We start from the raw sequence: 22,111 nt of genomic DNA on the forward strand, positions 1-22,111 counted from the left end.
AAACTCTAATCACAGAAAGAAATCTTTTCCAGGTCAAATACCAGATTGTGCATTATGTATCTCTCTTTTTCTTTCTCTTTAGCTAAGATAGGGAGGCAAGCATATAGCCCTATTCCTTGCAGTAGCATCCCATGACACTAGGCATTGCACTGCTTTTTATGGTCTCAGGCAGAGTGAAGTGCTCAGATATAGTAGAATTGAGAAGCTTCACAGAAGACCAAAAGGAAGCAGGACTACAAGAAGTATTTTCTCTCTTATAGCTTGAAGGAGTAGAGTGCAAAAGGTTGAAGGTGTAGACTTGCAGAAGGTTAGTGCTCGGGGAACCACAGGAGAATAATAAGAGGGAAAAGACAGTTAGAATCAAAATCCCATATTATGGGATACTAGGAAAGGAAGAGGTCTTTCCCAAATTGAAGTAAGTTTCAGAAAAGACATGAATCCTTTGTCAGGTTGTCAGGGTCCACTTTTGAATATTTGCTAGTGACAGATCCCAGTATTGCTCAGGTGGTTTATCCTGCAGAAATTGTAATGCAGTGCTATGATGGTGTCTGAAAAGAAAATAAATACCGCCTACGCATCTTGTTCTTATTCTGGAGAAGATTCTCTCACTGGGTGCAGGGAAGAGAATGGAATGAAAAATAAGTCTTTGAAAGAGAGTAAAAGAAAATGATGAAGGAATAATGTATGGAATCTAATTATACCTTTTCTAAATGTAGTGAGTGAGACTGTGTTGGTGTGGCTCATGCTTGGCTGACTGAGACAGCTAGAATTATGCAGTTTTGTACCAGCCGAAAATCTTTCTGGATCTATTAAGAAAGTTATTGAATCATTGGCTGTGATGATACACAAATTTATAAAGAAGATGTTTTCTGTAGATAATGGTCTCTGACTTTGTCACCATTGAATGTTTGCATGCCACTGTTGACATTTTCACTAGTGGCTGTTAACTTAGTGTTTACCGAGTTTTAGCTAGCAGTATCTGTTTAACTGAATGCTCCAGCCAAGTGACCAGTTTAGTCTCCCTTCTGTTTTTGATAAAGCTGTTCTTTGTTCATAGCTCATCCTAGGCTTATTGTAGGTGGAACAAAATTATTTTGGGTTTCTATTTTTTTTTATTTAATTTGTGAATGCTGATGTTGCTTTTATGGCTGCCATATGCTTGTTACATATGTCAGTTCTAAAAGCCCCGCTGATGGATGAAAGCTGGGAGAGACGTTTTATCATTTGTCTCCCAACTAGCACTTTTCTTGCACTTGAAGGTAAGTCCAATATAATAAATAACTGAAGCCTTTTTTTTTTTAACATGCCACATCTGTAAGGTAATATTTCTCCCCAGTATGCTGAGAAGCAGGAAGGAAGCATCTAACATCTGCAGGATTTGAAGTTATTTTTGACAGCTGTGTGCTATTCTGTATTTCTTTTGGGGGAGAACGATAAAACAACCCAGGTGAATTGCTAAAAGTACATTAACGACTGTTAGACATGTTAAACACACGTACTCATATGTAGATAAAGATACACACAAAAGATAAAATTATGTATCTATATACAGAGTGGTGGTGAGAAAATATGTTTTGATGACCTGAAAAGCTGCTATTTTAATGTACAATCAGATTTCTGTTAAGGTGGAACAAGGTATATGGTATACTATAGATGGGAGTTGTTTGGTAATGAGAAACAGCAGTTCATCCTTGACACCTATTGATCAAAAAACTGTCAGGTTTGGTCTAGAGACATGCAGGATCCATTTCAGCATTTGGCCTGGAGCACGCTCTGATCACAGAAGAACAGAGTAAGGCACAAGCTTTCAAGGCTAAATGTAGGAAATGTTCACATATGGCCAACAGGAGACAGAATCAGACAGCTGAGATTTTTAGTATATGCATGGGACCTGTATTTAGTGCAAGAGAAGAACATTCACTTACAGCCAAATAGTACGTGGTCAAGATTTTTAATTCATATTAATATTTTGTGGGTAGAGATGAGTGACCTATCTGCTGGAGCTCCAAGTTGGCCAAGCAAAACACAAGCCACAGCAAGTGTGGTGATGAGCCCTGGTGAAGAAATGTTGCTAAAAACTGTGTACCTTTATCATAATTTCTTGGTCAGAACAGGCCTACAGCCCAAAGTCACGAGCAGAGAGATCACGTCTGCTTCCAAAAAAAAAAAAAAAATCTTAGTGTGACTTCCAAATACTTTATGATATTTGATGTTCACCTAAGAACATGAGATCTAAAATGACAGTACTGGCAATAGCAAGGATCCATCAGTAAGTATATTGCTTTTCACCATTGGAAGTAGAAGATGTGCAAGAAAAGTGTATGGAAACAGGCATATGGGGAATAATGCTTCTCCCAGAATACCCATCCAGCATCAGAGTAAAGCAAATGCCAGATTTCAATTGGAAGGGTTGCAAGGAAGGTAATGTAATGGTGGTCTTGTATGTCTCCACTAAGAACTACAATGTTTGCCAATACTAGCACTCTTGCCTGTAAAATGCCAGCTGGTATCTTCTGAATTAGGGCAAATGATAGAGGTCTTTTCCAGCCTAAATGATTCTGTGATTCTATGAGTCTATGAAATGCAATATAAATATGAAACATTTACGCGGTTAAATAAAATGAAGTTGGTATTGTAAGGAGTCTTATTTGATAACAAAATAATGATGACTATCTGCCAGGAGAACAAAACTAGTAACAGGAAATCAAAAACATGACTTGGATCATTCACCTTTAGTGATAAGCAGTGAGGACTAACAGGTAATATTATACAATAATTGCACCTTGATCAAGGTATGGGGAGTTAGAAGGGTAGAGATGTTACAGCTAGCACAGTAGGTATTATAAATTATGGGTGATGCAAGCCAGCATTAAATTACTACTGTCTCAAAGCAAGAAGGAAGTAGACAGTAGGCTGTGAGTCAGAAGTGCTCCTCCAGCTGCAGTGCAGCTCACACTTGTTTAAGGTCAAATATCAAAGCTAGTCTCTGAAAATCTATCTTTGTTTTCAAGAAGTATTCCTTATGTATTAATGTTGTCTTTTTTTTTTTAATACCTATTCCTAACCTATTGCTCCCAACCATTTCCATGATTATTAAAAAATTGTTCTTTTCTTCACTGCTGTCTATATTCACTTCTAGCAGAGCAACTGTACTTCATATCTCTGAAACTCTCTGTGCAGTAATTTCCATTGACTGCAGGGGTATCTGCTGGTGATAGTGAAGCTGATTGACTTCAAAGTCTCTCAGTGTTGTTGCCGCACTTGGCCAAGAGTCTGCTCATGACTGTAGCAGATGTTTCTTTTTTTTTTTTTTTTTTTTTTAATAGACCAATGAGAACCTTGTGGAGCAGTTTTTTACTTCAGTCCTGAAATGAATGCCAGCATAGCTATGACTTTGAAACCCTCTATCAGAACGACAGTGCTTGTAAGAGGAAAGTTTCCCTTTCCAGCAGATAAAAGCATAGGTTGGCACTCTTGCCTGCTACCTGATGGTAGCTAATCAGCAGATTCCTGTTTAGTCTTAGTTGGTTTATCTTAATGGGTTATTTTTTACAGTTTGTTAGAAAATTTCACAGTAAGTTTATTGTGTGAAGAAATTTTGGATGAAAGCACTGAACAGTTCACACTTAGTATTAAGAGTCAGAACAGCTTTGATTAACTTGCAAACACTGTCAGTTTCCTTCTCATCTAATTGGGACTTATAAATGTCTCTTTAGAGTCATATAAAATATTCCACTGAGATTTTAGGGCATATGTGCAGTGGAAGAATTTTGTTCTAGGGGGTATGTGTTGAGAGCAGTAGTGATGTGAGAGAATTTATATGGACCAGTTTTTGGGGAAAAGAAAGATCATTATGACCTCCTTCAAAACATCAAATAGAGCAAAACTACTCCCATTGATAACATTGATAAAAATAGGTCAGGAGTTCTGTTCCTTACCACTTTCACTGAAAGTAATGTTAAAAATTAAGAACTTAATCATGAGTTCTAACAAAAAGTCTGCTTTTGTGTTGTCTACCTTAGATATTTCTCCAGTAATTCTAAAGAGAGCTGGAACACTCCTAAATGCCCTCAGAAGTTATGGCAATGCTTCTTTGGTAATGTGGCAGTGAAGTCATGTAATGCATTCTAAGACACAAAGATATAGGGCATGCAAGAGTTGAAATCAGTGAGTCACTATGGCACAACAAAGGTGATACAAAGCCAGAAGTCCCTTCAGAGGTAGCAAGCTGGATGGAGAAGACAGTGGAAATTCAGAAGAGAGTGGAGAGACAGAAAATGCCAGTGGCCAGAAGGATGCTGGAGAAGCCAGTGTGCCTGCTATGGACACTGCTGCCTGGAGAGAGTTTGTAAATGGGAAATTGAGGATACAAGGAAGGAAAGAAAAAAAAAAAAAACCAAAAACAAAACCATAATACTTTGATTCTTAGGATGAATGTAATCTTTCAGACTAGTTATGCATAATGAAGTTACTGGAGGGTTTCTTTGTTAGCTGTACTTAACAGCAGCTTTGGGAGTCTGCAGCTTTTGTTATTTGGTTCATTTACTTAGAAAGGAACAAATGGATTAGCTTTTTTTTTTTTTTTTCATTTTTTCTTTTTCCTTTCCTCTTTCACCTCCCAAAGAGGGAAGCTGATGCTTTCATTAAGCTTAACCAGCTGGCCATATGGAATAGTCAGTAGGTCAGTATGTAAATACTTACATAGTGTATTCAGTTGCTATTAGTCCTTTCTTATTCTTACAACATTTTTGTTTACACTTCTCAATCCGATAGTATTTAAGCTTGATTCCTTTGAGCCAAACAGTCCATGATTAAATACAGTGCATAGCAACAGAGAAATAATTATCATTTTTAACTCACACAGATGTATAAGTCAAAAAAATCTTTACTCAAGAAAGAGGGTACTGAGTTCCCATGTAGACTTTGGAAGGTCATCTAGCCTCATGCTTCCATTTGATTGGATTTTAATGTATCTAACATATTTTGCAAGGATGTGTAAAGGTTTGATACCATCCAATGGAAGATGATGCAAATGTAAAGCATGTTTCAAAAGATCTGGTCACGTACATCAGCTAATGCATTCAAACCTATAAACTTCTGGCTGAGCTTTGAAGGGCCAAGTTGCTCAGAGGATAAAACGATATCCTTATTTAAGAGTTGTCTTCTTTGAAAAACTTCCCCAAACATTCAGCCAAAGCAGAAGGATTTCCTTTAGGAAGCCGGATGCACCTTTTTCTGTGACTGTAACAGGGCTTTGGATTATATATCTTTTGGAATTCCAAACTGTTAAGAAAAACAATAGCAGCTTACTCAGTAGCATTACACACTGTAGATAAGATTGAATACTAGTTGTGTGTGTTACCTCGAGACTAATAGAATCACCTATCTTTCGTATTAACAAAAATAATGTAGGTAGGATTACGCTGTGAATATGAGTAAGAGCTGAACAATTTGTCTCATCATTACGTGTTAGATGGAAAATATTTTATTGCACCAAACACGGCATGCTTCTTGTTTTAAGTCAGCACTAATATATTAAAAATGTTTAAACCTGACTTATCTGGTATATTAAATAAATCATAATAAAGCTGTTTCAGATACCTTCAGTACTTTAGTATCGTTGGTTGCTCTTTCAAAGGTACAGTAATTGATTCCAAGAGTTCTTTGTCCCCAGCTGTTTCTATTTGGTGAAGAACTTTCTGCTCGACCTGAAATCATTGCGCACAAAATAGTGGGATTGTATCGGCGCATTCAAACTCCTTCAGAAGTTGGCCTGGCTCATGTAAGCTATAGACACAGCTGTTACAGCAGTGGGATGAAGCAGGGAAACAGCTCAGAACAGACCTCTGCAGTCTCTGGACCCCTGACATTTCCTGTTTGACCCAGGACACATGCAACAGCTTCCTTGTCGAAGATCATAGACCAGAAGGAGCAAACAAATCTCTTGGCTCCACTTTTGAGGCAGGTGTCCCCTCTCTTGATATTTCCTGTGGTCTGGGAGACATTGCCAGCTGTCTGTTCAGTTCATGCAAGCAGTTTATCTGAGGGATGGGGGTAGAGAAGGGAACAGCCTTCATGGGACTCACTCTGGTATCAGATGTGATGAAGGAAAGGAAATTTATGCTGGGGTGTTGCACTGTGAATGATTATTCCTGTTAAGTCTTCAGAACTAAAATTCACCTTAATAGTACAACTGACAGATACCGTCTTTTATTAGGTTAGTTGAATTTCAGGTGTGTTTATTCTTGTTTTATGACGTAAATACTACAGCTTTTTCTGGAATGTAGGAATAATCCTTAATGCATACATACTATCTTTCTTTGATGTATAGATAATTTATCTAACTCATATTTTCTGTTAAAACATTGATTGCTTGATGCTTTCAGAGTCATGCTTTATGGCTGGGTTGTCATCATTTCAATCTTTATTAGAGAAAGAAATAGTTCTGCCTTCAACATCTCAGTGGAACTGTCGCCGCAGTTGACAAGACTTCTAAGAATTGAGTCATGACCTTTGTTCTCTTTTGCCATTTTTTGGTCTCTCTTTCCTGTTTTAGCTTCTTACCTGATGTCCCACTTGAAACATTGTCCACCCTTTGTTTCCAAACCTCAGATGTCTACCAGTTTCCTCATAACTCTCTAACCTTTCCTGCAAAACTTCATAATTTCCCTCATGACAGGGCTTCAGCCATGATCTGTGTCCATCCTGCATCCTGAATCCGGGTAATGTCCTCTACGTGCCTGGCTTGAGGATGTCTGAGGATAAATACCTAACAGGGTAAATGAGAAGCCTACAGGTCCTCTCTCTGTACAGTGTGGTTAGCTTGACTCGTTTCTTTGCCATCCCTTTCTAGAAATGTCTCTATCAGCTTCACACAACTAAGTGAAGGTATGTGTCCCTTGTTTCTATCTGCCAAATCTTTCTACTCACTTCTTACTCTATCCTGCCAACAACAGTATTGTTCTTCATGCCAGGCAGTCCAATAATCTGGTACTGTCTTTGACTTGATGTAACCCCAGGTCACAGGTACTTCTAGCAACTTCTCCACCTCTAGTTTCTCACAGATTGGCCTTCTTTCTCTTTGAGTGCTATTCACACATATCTAAATCAACTTCATCTCTTTTTTGGATTCTCCGTGGCAGCCTTGACTGAAGGTCACTTAACTCCCTCCCTCAGAGATACCAAGAACAATCCCACCAAATTCATGAATTCGAGGACACTTCCCTGTCTGGTGCAGACACCTTGTATCTGAGGTGCTGTGCCTTGCCTAGCCAGCTCCCCAGACAATACCTACACATGGTACCAGTTCGTATACTTTGTCCACAGACATTTTATGCTGTGCTTTCTTGTTCACATGGAAACCATTAGTGAAACATAACTGTGAAATATTCTTTTCCCCTGGTATCCTTCATAAAACCTACATTCAGGCATGCAAAAGCCTTTAGAATGAAAAATGTAGGTAAATGATTTCTAAGGAGAGCAGATGTTTGTTTATTTATCTTTTGCTGTGAATTAGAATGAGAGAGAACAAAAAAGGAAGACTAGACTTCTAACCACGTTCTTACCTATACAGTATCGTTATTGTTTTCCTCCATTACCTTTACTGATTCCTGCAGAAATCTTGTATATTTTTCTTTGTATCTTCAGCAGATCAGAAGTGCTTCTGGGTTTTATTGTTGCAAAGATCTAGAAAAATGGGATTCTGAAGTTGATGGCAGTGAGCTGGTAGTCATAATATAATTAATAATTATTTTGAAAGAGTAATAATTATCTTGAAGGAGTAACACCAGCTTTGCATCATTGTTTCCAAACCCTTTTGGTTATGCATTGCAGATGACTTTCTCCTGGTAAGCTTGCTTACTTATTACTTTTAGGGTTTCTGTGCTGGGAAAATGGGTTGCAAAAGAGACTGTGGGTATCATGACCTCATCATTCGTATTCAAAAGAAGAACAGCAAGATTGCCATAATACATTACTTTGTAAAATTATAACCCTGAGAAGTAATAAGATTCAATTACACTTTTTTTTGGCAAAGTTCTGTTTAAGAAAGTATCTGTCTCATGACTCTAGTTTACTCTTTGTCTTGATTGTTGGTCAGCAATCCTCATGAGGATTTTTCATCTCCTCAAACCTTGCAAGAGATAAATCCCTCTTTTCCTGCGGTCCGCTTCAGCCTTTGCATATGTGCACTTCCTAAAGTGTTAACTGTTAACAGTTGTGTCTCAGAAACCTAAATTCCTTACACAGGCACAGTGCTTTATGGTGCTGGAGAACAAATGCAGACCGCACAAGGAGCTTTCTTCCCCTTTGCTCTGCACAAGACCTGAAATAATACACTGAACACGAATATTCCTCCCATTGGAGCAGAGTGGTGGATCCGGTGGGCTGATCTTGTCTAAATTGCAGAGCAGTTACCTATATACAGTCTTGCATAAAGCCCACTGCTCCCACTGTTAGTGGTGGCAAAACCTGGGAGAAGATAACCAGAGGATGCTGAAATAGGTTTGCTGATCACATGCTGTACACATACTGCAAAATGCAGGAGATTCTTAAACTAGGTCAGATTCACTCCTATGAACTACAAACAAGAATAGCATAGTCAATATAGAGAGTTGAATTTGTAACTGATATGTCATCATGATCTTTGTAAATGAAAGGTAGATGACAATACTGTGTAACATAGTTTTATTCTGCAAAATAATCTCAAATGGTGGCTTAGGAGATTTTTTAGTCAGCTTCTCATTTACACTGTTTTCTTTTAAATGATTTGTGTAACTCTTACCATCCTCAACTTGAAAACTTAAAAGTCCAGAAGACTCTTATTTCCCCTTGGGCTTACATCTTAGTGTGAAGAGTATGTACTTTTCAGGTAGAGTATAGTTAATATCATGTAGGATAGTAGTGGCAGAGTAGCATTCAGATTATCCTCTCTCTCTTTGTTTTATTATGGTAAAAAATAACAAGAAAAACATGTAACATTTTTGTCCACAATACTAAGTGATAATATCCCATTGGAGTTTAATGGTGTGGCATTTTTGCACTTTTTTTTTCCTTATATCACAGTTTAAAATGGGTTCCCCTGCTATAGGTACTCCAAGGAATTTACAATTGTCCTTTTAAGTAAGCATTTATGTCGCTTAGCAGTTTGGACTGTCCATTGTGGCTCATTTTATAGCTTCCTCTGTCTGCCTATATGCCTTGTGTTTTCATGTAGAAGGATTTAAAGTTGCTAGCAAGAATATTTCTGTGAACAACAAGCAGAAATGATGCTTTGGACATGGACTTCGTGGAGCTTTAAATGTTTTTAGAAAGGGAAGTGTTAAAACTGAATAGATGACGTTAGCACCACCACTAAGAAAGAAAGAAAGAAGTGCCCTGAAAAGCTGTATAGACTAAATCTCCTAACAATGCTCGTGATTTTCCTATATCCTGCTCTGTGTTTTTGTATGGATTTTTCATAGCACAGGCAGACGTTACCCACGCTGTGATTCAGCGTCTGTTCCTAGCCACGCTCTTGCACGATTTTAACCTGATTTCACGGCAGGAACAGGGAATGAAACACCGTAGCTCATGGTTGTCAGCAGTGAAAAACAGCCAGGAATCAGACAAACAGCTTCATTGCTGAGATTATTTCCGGGATAAAAACTCTTCCAACAGCTGTTTGCTTTGGCCACTGCTCAGGTCCTTTTTTTTTTTTAAAATCAGAAAAAAAAAGAGGCTTTTTTTTTTTTTTTTTAAGATGTGGGCTGGTTATTTATGTAGTCAGGAAGAGGTCTCTGCTTCCAGTGTTGTGGTCTCAGAGCTGTTTTGACAGTTGGAATACGGAGAGATTTCATCTCTTCTCTCCTTCTTTCTCTCCCATCCTTCATTCATTTAACGCGCAGACCTGGAATGCTGTAGAAAGAAGAGAAAGCAAATTTATGAGTTCTTTAATCCCAGACAGGCAGCTTTGTGGCAGTTACCTTCAAAAACAGTTCACGCCCCAAAGGAGTGTTTAGTCTTACGGAGCCACTGACTCACCGAGCAGCGCATGTGAGTGTCTGTGAGGGAGGAGGGCAGAGATGAAGGAGAAGTTTTGCTTCCTCATGAAACTCGTAATATTATTGTTTTAAGGAGTTTTTGAAAAGATGACTGCTACTTTTGTTTAAAGTATTTGTTCTGGAATTGCTGAAGCTGGAGTCTACCAGACTGAGGTCAGGAGCATTTTCTTTGGCAGAAAGAAGATACATTTATAGAAGCCATGCCTGTGCTTGGGGTTGCCTCCAAGCTAAGACAGCCAGCCGTAGGGTCAAAGCCTGTTCATACTGCCCTCCCGATACCAAACCTTGGCCCCACCGGCTCGCAGCAGTACTCACCAAAGTCCTTGGAGCTTACTGGGGCAGAGAGCTCGATGCTTTCTTGTCAGCTCACGTTAAAGTCAACCTGTGATTTTGGAGAGAGGAGAGCACTTCAAGGAAAAACCCAGGAGATTGAAGATAGCAAGGTTAGTTGTAAACTTTACCTGCAGATCTGAATTCTCAGAAAATGTTGATTTGCTTAGACAAAATCTTACAGAAACCTGCTGCATGTGGAGCTTGGGTGTAATTGGGTAAATGATAGACTTTTGCTGTCACCAGTGAGCTTACATAGCAGCTTTGTAAATTTGGGGTTGCTCAGTGTTGTTTGAATAAATTTTCTGGTTTTTAAATATTAATGCGAAGCTACTGATAGAATAAACTTCACAGAATATTTTGATAAGGATTGGTAGAATTGCAAGTAGAAAATAATCATCCCAGCACCCAATAAACAGAGCAATGAAATGACAGCATTAAAAAAAAATAAAATAAAAAAAAAATTGGCTGCTTCATGTTATATTATGAAGTTTAAAAAGAGCTCTCACGCCCACACCTATTCCCACAGGGAGGCTCTTTTAAAATAAAAACAACTAATTGATTTTCTTTTCACTTTTCAAATTATCTGGCTGCACTTGCAGAACTGCTGAACAAGAAAAACAGCTTCCCAGTGAAAAGTCCCTGTGCTTTTCTCTTCTGCAAAGTAGCTTCTTGCTAGCCCCCATCTAGCTCTGATTCACTGTGATTAAATTATAAAAAAAAAAAAATGTCTGAAGTAGGATGCCAAGACACTTTTAGACTGTTTAAGGTTTTGATTTTTTTTCCCTTTGTAAGGGGGTACTTTTTGACTCATAATCATTAAAAAAAACTTCTGTTTGATTTTCTTTTAGTCTTTCTGCTGTAGTTGAAAACATTTTTCATGTTTTGAACATGAGTATTAAGTCCCTTCTTGTCATTCATGTATATTCCTGTAGATCTTTCAGTACATTATGGCTGCATGTGTTGTTTTGCAGTTTCAGCAAGCAGTGTTATGTGAGGTTGCCTCCCCTTGCTTTTCTAGTACTTTTGGTTTGTGGAACTGATTTCCAAACTGTCATTAAACATATATTTGTAGTTGCTTCATATCGAATCTAAGGACACTTAAGTGTAATCAGAGCTGTAAGAGTGTCGAGATAGATATAATATATGTACTTAGTTTTCCTTTGTTTTTAGTTACTGGGTTAATTCAGTATTAGTGAAGAAAGTTGGTTTTATGGTTAAAGCATAGGGTTGAGATCCTGAACATTTGGTTTCCTTTTTAATCCCTGCCACACATTTCCCATAGGATATTGGTCATGTCACTTAATTTTTCTCTCAGAGTTCTCTTTATCACCTCTCTCTGCCTTTCAAATATGATGAATTGGAGGTCTCAAAGGTGTTCTATAGAAACATAGAGAATGAGCAGACTGTTTCTCTCTTGATTACCAAAAGTGATGAACAACCCTCTTCTGTGACATGAGTGCAACATGAAGATAAGAATAAAACTTTTCAACACAGTATAATTCCTGCTTAGTTGTTTATTTTTAATAACAAAATTTATTCAGTGGATATTAAATGGCATGTATTTTAGATTTCCAAGTACTATTTTCAGAAGAAAAAAAGCATACAGCTTACACTGCCTTCTGAGAGATTTCTTGATTCTTTAAAAAAGTTGTAGAGGAAGATATAACATCTTGCTTCAGTGTTTGAATCACTTAGGAGCTATTAGTGATTAGCATAAGACCTAATGGGAGTCAGTTCCTCTCATGTTCCACATTTCCTTCAAGGCATCTGGTCCTGAGTACTACTGAAGTACTAGTGAGTAAAGTAACAGTCTGGATGGACCCAAAAGGTGATCTCAGTTTGGCAATTTCATGTTTCATGGGTTTGACAATTCTTTTAAACTTAGAGGGTTTTTTTTTTTTTTTTAATAAAAGAGAAAGAATACTAGACATTAGATCTGTCTCTTTCTTCTCAGTGGAAGCACTTGAGCACATTTAAAGGTGATCCATAAAGATTAAGGTCAGTTTGTGCACACAGTGGTCTGAAAACCTCCCCTGGTCACCTGGATTTATAGAAGTGTTGACCATTCAATAGCTTACTAACCTCTGCAGCTTTTCTGTATTCCCCTTTATAAGTCTTGACACTCCCAGCAAAGCTTAGTGGAGGCCCTTGACCAGTTTCCTTCCAGGCATACTTTTTTGAAGGATGCTCTTTTATTCACCTTTAAAACACATTTCATGAAAGCATTTTTTGCAAAGTAATTTGGGCTATGAGGTGGGTGGTTGGTGAAGAAATCTATTTTTAGTCTTTTGTCACTAAAAAACTTCAAATTATCAGCCTAAATTACTGAATGATACTTTCTTTCATCAGTGATAGAGATACATGCCTCCCTGATTCCCACTGCCTATTCCCCTGCGTAGTTTGTCTATATTATTAAAGTAGTTCTAAGCACAAATTTGAATGAGTTGTTAGTGTTGATGTCCCTTCAGGTTTGCTGAGCAGATGCAGCTTCTGCGTCTGCTCACATTGTCCTAAAGCTTAACCATATGTGAGTGTCCATAGAACTCTGGCTGATTAGCAAAGATATTAATCAAAGATGATATCCCTACATGGCTCTGTGGTATACTGTGCTGTATATTAGGAACACTTCCATTATAATGGTGATCAGATAAAAAGGTCTTTCAATCAAAATGTAATGAATACCTAATTAGAATTTCCAAATGAGTGTAAAATCTGCTTCTTTTTTATATTGCTTATGTGCTTGTGTTTTATCACTAGATATAAGGCATCACTGCTTTTTGAGAGAAAAATAATGAATATCTGTCTGCAAAAGACAATGGAACATATGAATTAATCATCTGGTTAACATTTGCCCTTGGCTGCTGGATTGCAGGCTTTAACTTTGCTTTCTTCTATATTTTACACATGCTGCACTGCAGACCGCCAGCTTTCTCATCCTGTCTGGAAGGCATATAGATTGACACATATAGCCTCTGTGACATATCCTGTTGCTATCTATAAGTGCTAAGGATTCCAAGATAAATTTGGGTTATACAAGTCAATACAGTGGGTCATTGCCACCCAGCTGTTTCCTCTATGGTGTTGAGTCTCACCACACCTGATTGTTTGAGACTTTTGACACTTGTGTTGGCTTTCTCACACAACTACATTGCCAGGGCTGGCTAAGAATACAGCTGCAAGCGTCAGTTCTGTTTTCCCTAGGTATTTCTCCCTTCTCACATGCTTTCGCTGCTTTTGCACATGTAGTCTTGGGGTCTTTCTGTGGATGTGATGCAGTTTGAAGTTTGATAAAGTGATATTATTTTAATAAAAATTCTGTGATGGAAAAGGTTTGAGGTGGTTATATTCAAAGGTTTTTGTTTGTTTTTTTTTTTGTTAAATTGTCTAGAATATAGTTAAACCTAGGAAAGCAAACAAGGTACTAACAATTTAAATAATTTTATGTGTAGTTTATTCAAATACACTTTTGTTCACAATTCTCCTAATTTGTGCTTTGATATGTAAGTCAAATACAAGTCCATCTGCTTTCTTGCTAAGCCCGCTAATGTTTAAACTGACTGCAAGAACACTTATGATGTGAATAGTCATGCAAAATATTTGAACACAAGCATTCAGAGCACATTCTTCTTTCCTGAGTATCATATAGACAAAAGTTTATTCCTATATATGTACACAGGAAAGGAATCCAGCTGCTGGATTCATGAGGTGAAATGCTGGCTCTCCTTGAAGCAGATGGAGTTTTGCTGTTCAGTTCAACCATAGTTTGTTTTTTTTTTGATGCAAACCCACTTCTGAAAATACCAATATGCTATATAATATTTTTCTAAATGTATGTAGGGTATTATTTTATATTTCTGTGCCCATACTTTCATACTGCTTGCTAAATTAATGAGACCAAAATTATCAGATCATGCCAGGCTGCCTTGTGATACTCTTATTGTTTTAGGATGTTCTATTAAAAAGTAACAAAATGAAAAAAATACCAATTATATTGTAAAAAAGTAAGTTAAGCAATGGCTTAAAAACAAAGGGATGTAGAAAGAGTTTATTTGCAAAGACTACTTCTTTTGGTCACTAAATTATAATTTTATACTATACTGACCTGTAGCATAGTGCCAATAGCATTTCACTCCAGGTGAACATGGTCGCTTTCAGCTGCCCTCACACAATTGATACTGTGGTTGCAAGGGCACTGTCACAAATCCTCTCTGGCACATAGCTGTGCAGATATTCAGCTGGCACCCCTGATGGGAGCTGGCACACCTGATGGGAGCTGGCACTCCTGCTAATCATGCCAGTCTTCTGGCCTAGCTGCCCAGGGCTGCTCATTGTAGTGCTCTGCTACACGTTCCCCAGGTTTTCCTCCCATCATCAAACTTTTCTTCTTTCAAGAGCACTGCAGCATCAATTAAGCTTGCAAACTGAATTTTCTCTGAGCTGAATCTGATATATTAATTGTAGTGTTTTGGTTATAAAACTTCAAAGATAAGATTTTAGCTTTCTTTCCTGAATTAATTAAATCCTGTACTGTAATATTAACTTATATATATATATTTTTTTTTCTTGTTTTCAGTTTCTCTTTGTCTGTGCTATCTCTCTGTTGCTGTCTGCTTTATCTGCTTCTTTCTTCTTCTTGGCAGACATCTTTACAGGCTTCTGCATATGACTAATTTTTCTCTGTAGCCACAAATCAGGTTCTTCTGTCACTGCGACATTTTTCGTATCATTATTCCTTACTGGAAAGTGTTAGTCAGGTTCTAGAACTGATCCAATGCACGTATGTAAACGTAAAACTTCTAGATGCATCAGTTTTTAGGGTTTATGTTAAGATTCTTGTAACATGGAGATACTGGCATCCAGAAAATATATGGTTAGTAATTTGTCATCTTTCTTAAAGGGGTCTGGCCCCACCAAGCTCATCACAAAACAGTCTAATTTTGAGACAGGAAATGGATCTGCTGCAAGGTCTTCTGAAAGAAATGCCAAAGGATGTGTCTCAGATGTGTTCATCTGAGTAAAGACGCACGAGTGGTTTCTTCTGTAGAGCATGGAAATCTGAGCAGTTGGGTTGGGGAAGTGGTCTGTATAGCAGCAGAACAGAAAAGATTAGATGTACTCTACGTGGGGAATATGGCCAACAAATATTGGGGTCTGAAATACTTAGTTGTACCAAGAAAACTTCATTAAAATAATCTAAAAATTTAAAGTCCGTGCCACAAAACAAAGCTAAATGCTTCGGTGTGATTAGGCAAAAACACATACCGCTGCTATTAAGGTGACTCCTGAGGCCAATTCCATTTAGTATCATACTACGACATCTTAGTCTTGATCTGAGGGCTTCCACAGTCATTCAGCAAACACTGTTGCAGTAGGACATTGGAATGAGCATGGAAACCTCCCGTTTTTCCCTCATCAACTGTCAGCTCTTTGTCAGTGATGTGGTAACTCCTGCCCATCGCCAGATACCAGACTTGGAGGATGACTAGGCTTCTCTACCGAGACAGATCTTAAGACAAATATTTTTGCTTTCCACGCAAGGGTGGAGCTCCTGTTCATGCCAACGGGAGTACTGTGTACATTGGAAAACCAGATGTGTGCCATGAACAACTCTGATCTCTGTCTTTCCTCAGCTAACCCTTCTACGCCATTTACTTAGGTTCTGTGAGACCCTTTCCCACCACTCCCCAACTCTCTGAAGCACGGCATATGTTGCAATCCCACATCTCTTTGACCTTTCAATTTCTTGGATACCTTTTTGTCTGGTCTCGCAGGGCCAAGCGTTACCAAGTTTCTTGACATACTGAGTCTAGGGAACATAAATAAATGAGTTTATTTCCCCACTTTGTCGTACCCTTCCTTTTCCCAGTGCTAGTACACTGGAGATGTCTGCCTTGTGGGTTGGCAAGAAAGGAGGCTGCACATTGTGCCGAGTATTTCATTTATATCAATAGAGCCAAAGAAACAAAGAGGACAGCAGAAGCAGCCAGAGACCGCCCATCTTCTCCCCACAGTGACCGCTAGTGCTGGGAAGCCAGCATTGTTTCAAAAGCACTGAACTAGCTGCCAGAAATTTCAGTCAGCGTTGCTGACACCTGGGACTATGTGTGTTTGAAATTCACATTGGCCCAGTGAAGCCAGGACAATTGGCAGGAGTTCAGATTGTCAGCAGTTTCAGCTTCTTGCCTTGTTCTCTGAATTATTTCTTTATCAAACAGATAACAGCATCTTTAATGTGCTTTGTGCATCCAGCACCATCTGTCTATGCTCTATTATAACTGATTTAAGAGCCTCACGCTGCATGAGCTTGGAAACAACTTTAGTGTTATGTTTATTCTCTAATCATCTGCACCAATCATGTTTTTCACATAGTTGATATAAATGTACAGTAAGAAAACTATGTAACTCTCAAAGATTTTGTATTTATGACCAGATTGTACTGACTGTGGGTTGAAAGATTCTTTTTGTTTGTAATTTACAATTGGTATTATGTATAGGAGGTTATTTACTGACCCAGGTTTAAGACCTCTGCCTACCTTTCTACTGCTTTTGTTTTATTTCTCACACAAAAGAAGAATTAAGAACTCAGCATATTTCATAAAAGTTTGTGTGCTGAGAGTCGATACTAGGCATCAGCAGAAAAACAATTGTTTTTACTCTTTTGTATTGCATCTGTGCCTAGGGAAGCTGCTTGGGGATTTCCTGACCAAAAATAAAAATGCATTAAAAACATCTTTTCTTGAAAATGGGAGTGTGTCTGAAGGTGTATGCACAGATCTCAGAATGTGTGAAACCAGCAGAGCTCCAGAACCTGAAGCAACCCAGCAGCATTAGCTTGATGCAACACCAGAGCTAATAAACGTGGCCTCTCAGGGTAATCTGTTCTCTGTGACCATAAATGGAGATAAGTGGTCTCCATCTCTAGATAAAAATAATGGGCTTATATTATACCCCGGGAGGTTTTACTTAGGCTTTAGTAAAACTTTCCAGCAGCAATAGTAGTTAAACAGAGGAACACTTTGCATTCAGAAGGTATACCATCTCTGTCACTGGAGGATTTTAAAAAACAAGCACGTGTACACCTGCCATTCATAGCATTATTAGCACTGACCCTTCACTGTGCAAAAGACTAGATGGTTATCCTGAAGGTCTTCTGTTTCTCTTTTCTCATTCATTGATTTAGCTGAATGCAGGTCTGGGGTAATGAAACTGCTACTCTGGGAATCTGAGGTGACAGCTCCGTGGCCCACAGTGCCATCAAGATGTAAGGATTCCATTTGAAGACAGCTTTGCTACCTTACAAAAAATGCCATTGTACAGTATGGGTGTTTCCAGAGGCATTTCACTGAAATACTATGGTTCCTGTTAAGTTTCCCAAAAGCATGGATAGGTATCATCAGAGACCAGTGAGCTAGTTGCTTCCTCAGAAACACTTCTTTCCCTGGCATGTAGGATGTTAGCATTGGAGTGCCCTCAAGCCTCAAGATCCTGCAAGGTCTGGCAGTAGAGGGACTCAGGGACTCAATTCTGTGCTCTATAACAGGCATCCTGGAAGGTTTGTGTACACAATTCGATTTAGAGCTCTGAGACCCTTCAAAATCACTTCAGTGAATTTTTCAGCCCGTTGCATTTCACAGGGGCTGTTCCAACTGCTACGTAGGATCCAGGAGCATCCCAAAGCACACAGAAGAATGAGGGGTTCCACTAAGATTATGAAGTTCAATTCATTTGAAACACACATTTTTCTTCAAGTAAAAACATATTCCCATGTCCTCTCTGTGATTTTTTTTCAGTTTCAACCAGACCTTGAACCTGGAAACTTTTACTATATTGGTTGGTCCTTATTGTAACAGAAAATGATGCACACAGTAGGAGTTAGTTGCCGCCCTATAGGACGTATGGCTGTGTTAGAGTGTGGGAGAAATGGAAAAATATTATCCCCACTGTACAGAGGTAGAGGGGAGATTAAAGGAGAAATTGATGATTTTCCCACACTCAAGCTAGGACTTTGTGGCAGGACTTTGAATCTCAAGTCATATATATCTTGAGTCCCAGCCTTCACATCATAACCGCAAGATCAATCTTTGTCTTTTCAGAGGAATCAGTTAAGAATGACACAACCAGATAATGAGTTATTTTTCCTGCTTACCTCACAAGGAGAGCTTTGGCTCTCTTTATCCTGAAGTCAGTGGTAAGCATCAGCTTGGGACCATTTCCGAGCTGGAGCTGGAATTTTACTGTAGTAGCCACAGCTTTTGATTTTGATATATCTGATCAACACAGATTTTGACACAATTTATTGGAGATGCAAATTATGTTGTCCCCTTTGTAGAGTGGTATAACACTCATCAAAAGGCCTGTGTGTAATGCTCTTCATAGGCTTTTCACTTATTAAACATGGTGTTGAAAGTATAAATATTTATGGAATAAAACAAGGCCCTTTTTTAAGGAGAGAAGATTTTGCGGGGGTCCTAATTTCTTCTTTTGTATGCACTGTCTATTTTCTTTGTAACAGAAAATCTTCTATTTACAAAATAATAAGGGCATCAGTTGCAAAAGAAAACCACTAGCTTTTTTTACTTTGTGTTAATTCTAGCCTAGGTCAAGTCTTTTTTTCTCCAGTACACTAATTCTTTAGTTGCATAGCTTTTCTTACACTTGCATACAAAGCATGCAAAGAGTAGTTCATTTAAAGCAGCTCTGTTTCACTTTGACCTGATTCACAGGATGTGGTCTTGGAGGAAGCCCATGCTTTAACAATAGCCTTTTGACAGCTAGGGTGTTTGGGGATTAAGCTGGGAGAGGAAGGAGCATCTATCTATTCTCAAACCTACTAGTGGAATATTTTGTGCAAATCTTCACTTGCCCATGATGTTTTTAAGGTCACAAACCTCACTTTCTTGTTTTTACTGGCAGCAGAACTTTGGCTGAAAGATAGCATAACTTACTTAAAATTCAGAAAAGGAATGCAGAGTGTTTTGTCTGGTAAATGCAAAGGGATAATTCCCCAGTGTAAGATGTGCAGATTTCTGATGGCTGTTTTGTATGTTCTGTGTAAACCAGGTTGAAAGAACTTGGAAATAAGAAAATCAAAGGGAAGAATAATTTTAAAGTGGTTAGGGCAGGATCACAGTATTTTGGAGTATATAAACTGAGAAGGTGCCAGCCACTAAATGTCTGTACTAGCTCTGCATAAAACATAGAAAAGTTAAGTAAGTATAATATTAGCATTGTCCTAACCTATTTTCAGTGTGACATTTGGTCTGACTTATCTATTTAGTTATATTTATTTTCCTGTAAATCCTCCTTTACTGCCTTGCCCCTCTGATCCTAATACAGTGTAAAGTATTTCATCATTCTATGTATCTCTCAACACTACTTTAAAATATTTTACTGAGGTGAAACTCCCCAAAACATGAGTGAATTGCAGCAAGTTGGAAAAGATAGAACAAAAATAGATGTTGACCCCTCTCTTGTTCTTTTCCATTTCAAAATATCTGCCTTTGACAATTTTAACACCTGGTTTTCTATCATGTTGATGCTGTGTTAAACTCCAAAAGATTTGGCAGTGAAGACTTCCTGTTGTGCATCAGGATTTGATTTAGAGGGCATGTGTAAAACCAGCACGACTTAGTAATCGAGTGGTCATGCACAGAAAGATGACTTCCTAGCAAGTGTTGTAAAACATTTGACCACTTTCATTAATCACAAAAGGCTGCTTGGCTCATACATGATTTAGGGTGAGTAAGACATAAGTCAGGGTGCAGGACTTTTACTCACCACTACAACAATGGGATTTCCTGGCACCACATCTATGCAGTAAACAGGCTGTTTTCCTTCTTTTTCTAAACTTTTTTTTTTTTTTGTAAGCTGTCTCTGTAGTGGAAATAAATAGGCATTAAATAAGAATGTGAAATAACAAATAAAAGTTCAAAAGGAGTTTAGAAATATCCTCAGCTGATCAGTCTGCCTGCTTTAGTCATTGCTGGCCAGCTCAACAGCCACAGACAGTGTGCTGGAAGGAAGAAGTGAGGGAATCTGTTTCTCATGAAGGAGCAGCACAAATCTGAAAGCTTGAAAGCTGCAGGTTCAGGTTTGCTTTTGAAATGCTTCTGAGCAGGAGTAGGGCCTAGCAACTGGCATGAGAAGCCACAGACTAGTTTCACTTCTGGTTTCTATCAGGTATATCCTTGAAATCATTTTACATGCAAAATGGTACTAATGCCATTATTTGAGAATAAAAATTTTTGGTGGCTAAGCACTGTTTCATTTTAATGATTATTTTTTTAATATAAAAGGAATAATTACCTATTTTTTAAAGTGTTGCTGATTACTTGAATCACCTTAAATAAAACTGGTTTTTTTTCCACCTAATCTGTTACTGATGTTAACAGCTTCCTGTCTGACAATTAATAATGCATATATTCTTTGTTCTTGCTTGTAATAAGAAGACATAAGGAGAAGCCATTTAATATAAAACTTCCATTTGTCCTGTGGAAATATGTGATCCTGACAAAGGTAAGAAGAGAATAATAATAACTCCAATAACTTTGCTGTTTTGTACCTCACCTAAAGTTCTGTATTATTAGCTGTAACCTAGGAAGCAGGTTACTCAGCAGAGAAACTATGTGTGACTGACAGTCAGTCATGGACAATATCATCATTGCTTCCTTTTCTTTGAATACAATCTAATTAGGAAAACTTTCATGTACTGACTGCTCTTGAGCAAGAACAAGGTTTCTTCAGCTTGGTGTCCACAATGGGTTGGTGCTTGAATAAGCAAAGCATGAAGGCAAAGAAGCCTCCCAGTCTAGGCCAGCTATATCAGTCACAGTCTTCAAGAATTTGGGCCTATAAGATAAGATATTAGCAGAGGGGATTGGAGAATAAAAGAAAAATGTGTGGAAAGTAAAACACGGATTGCCTCCCAGGGTGCTGTAGTGTCAATGTGGAATTTGTCTGGGTTATGCTCCCTCCTCTGTGGGCATGGTGCAGAGAAGGTGCAGAGTCCCAAGGGAAGCTGAAAAACCAAACCAAGTAAAGTTTCATAGAAGTGCACAAGAGTAAGCATATTTGGAACTAGTGTGTCAGAACAAACACTGTGATTCAATAAATAAATAAATAAATAAATAAAAATACTTCAAGGGAATTTGGCAACAGAGAAAGAATATAATACAGGAGCTTCAGATCAGCAAAAGAGATACTAGAGAACTCAGACTCCCTGAAAGCAAGGGGATTAGGGACATATTTGCATGTGTGGAAAATTTGATCCCTTCTCTCCTGAACACTAGAGATGATCTCATTTAATGAGAGAAAATGTAAGATCTCATTGTGAAATACTGATATAAATGCCAACAAAGGCAGAGTGATAGTGGTCACATTTCAGTCTTGAAGGGACAAATGTTTCCTTCATTTCACATTAAAAATTTCAGCTTGGTTGACAATGAAGTCAGGATTTTCAACAGTAATTTTCACTTGGATGTATACATGTCTTTAAGGATCTCAACAGCCTTTGCACACAGTAACCTGTGATTCACAACATGGTTACAACATAAACAAGTGTTTTGTCTTAATGGATTAGAAAGAAATAACTTGTATCCTGATCAAGCCATAAATCAATGGCATATCCAAGAATTTGACTTCTGGGTGGTAAATACTGGTTCCTGCTGCAGTAGCAAACTATCTTTGTAATTCAGTCTATTTCTTGCAAAATTCTATGTAGATCCAGTAGTCAACCCATT

General features: G+C 38.2%; 1 protein-coding gene across 26 annotated transcripts in view; it reads left to right on the forward strand.

The window, feature by feature from the left end:
* The window catches only part of NAV3 (neuron navigator 3), a 494,795-nt gene that overhangs the window by 213,137 nt on the left and 259,547 nt on the right, over positions 1-22,111 (forward strand). For 16 of the 26 annotated variants that reach the window (XM_035544019.2, XM_035544024.2, XM_035544030.2 and 13 more), the window contains exon 1: positions 8,914-10,483. The exons of 1 other annotated variant lie outside the window; for it this stretch is intronic. In XM_035544019.2, coding sequence (XP_035399912.1) covers positions 10,241-10,483 — 243 coding nt within the window. In that variant the 5' untranslated portion in view covers positions 8,914-10,240. Of the gene's footprint in view, positions 1-8,912; positions 10,484-19,643; positions 20,553-20,818; positions 20,889-22,111 lie in introns of those variants that run through there. 9 more of the 26 variants (XM_035544014.2, XM_035544017.2, XM_035544033.2 and 6 more) reach the window with 6 other exon arrangements.

This window comes from Cygnus atratus, chromosome 1 (genome assembly GCF_013377495.2).
Source record: "Cygnus atratus isolate AKBS03 ecotype Queensland, Australia chromosome 1, CAtr_DNAZoo_HiC_assembly, whole genome shotgun sequence".
NCBI classification, from domain to species: Eukaryota; Metazoa; Chordata; class Aves; order Anseriformes; family Anatidae; genus Cygnus; species Cygnus atratus.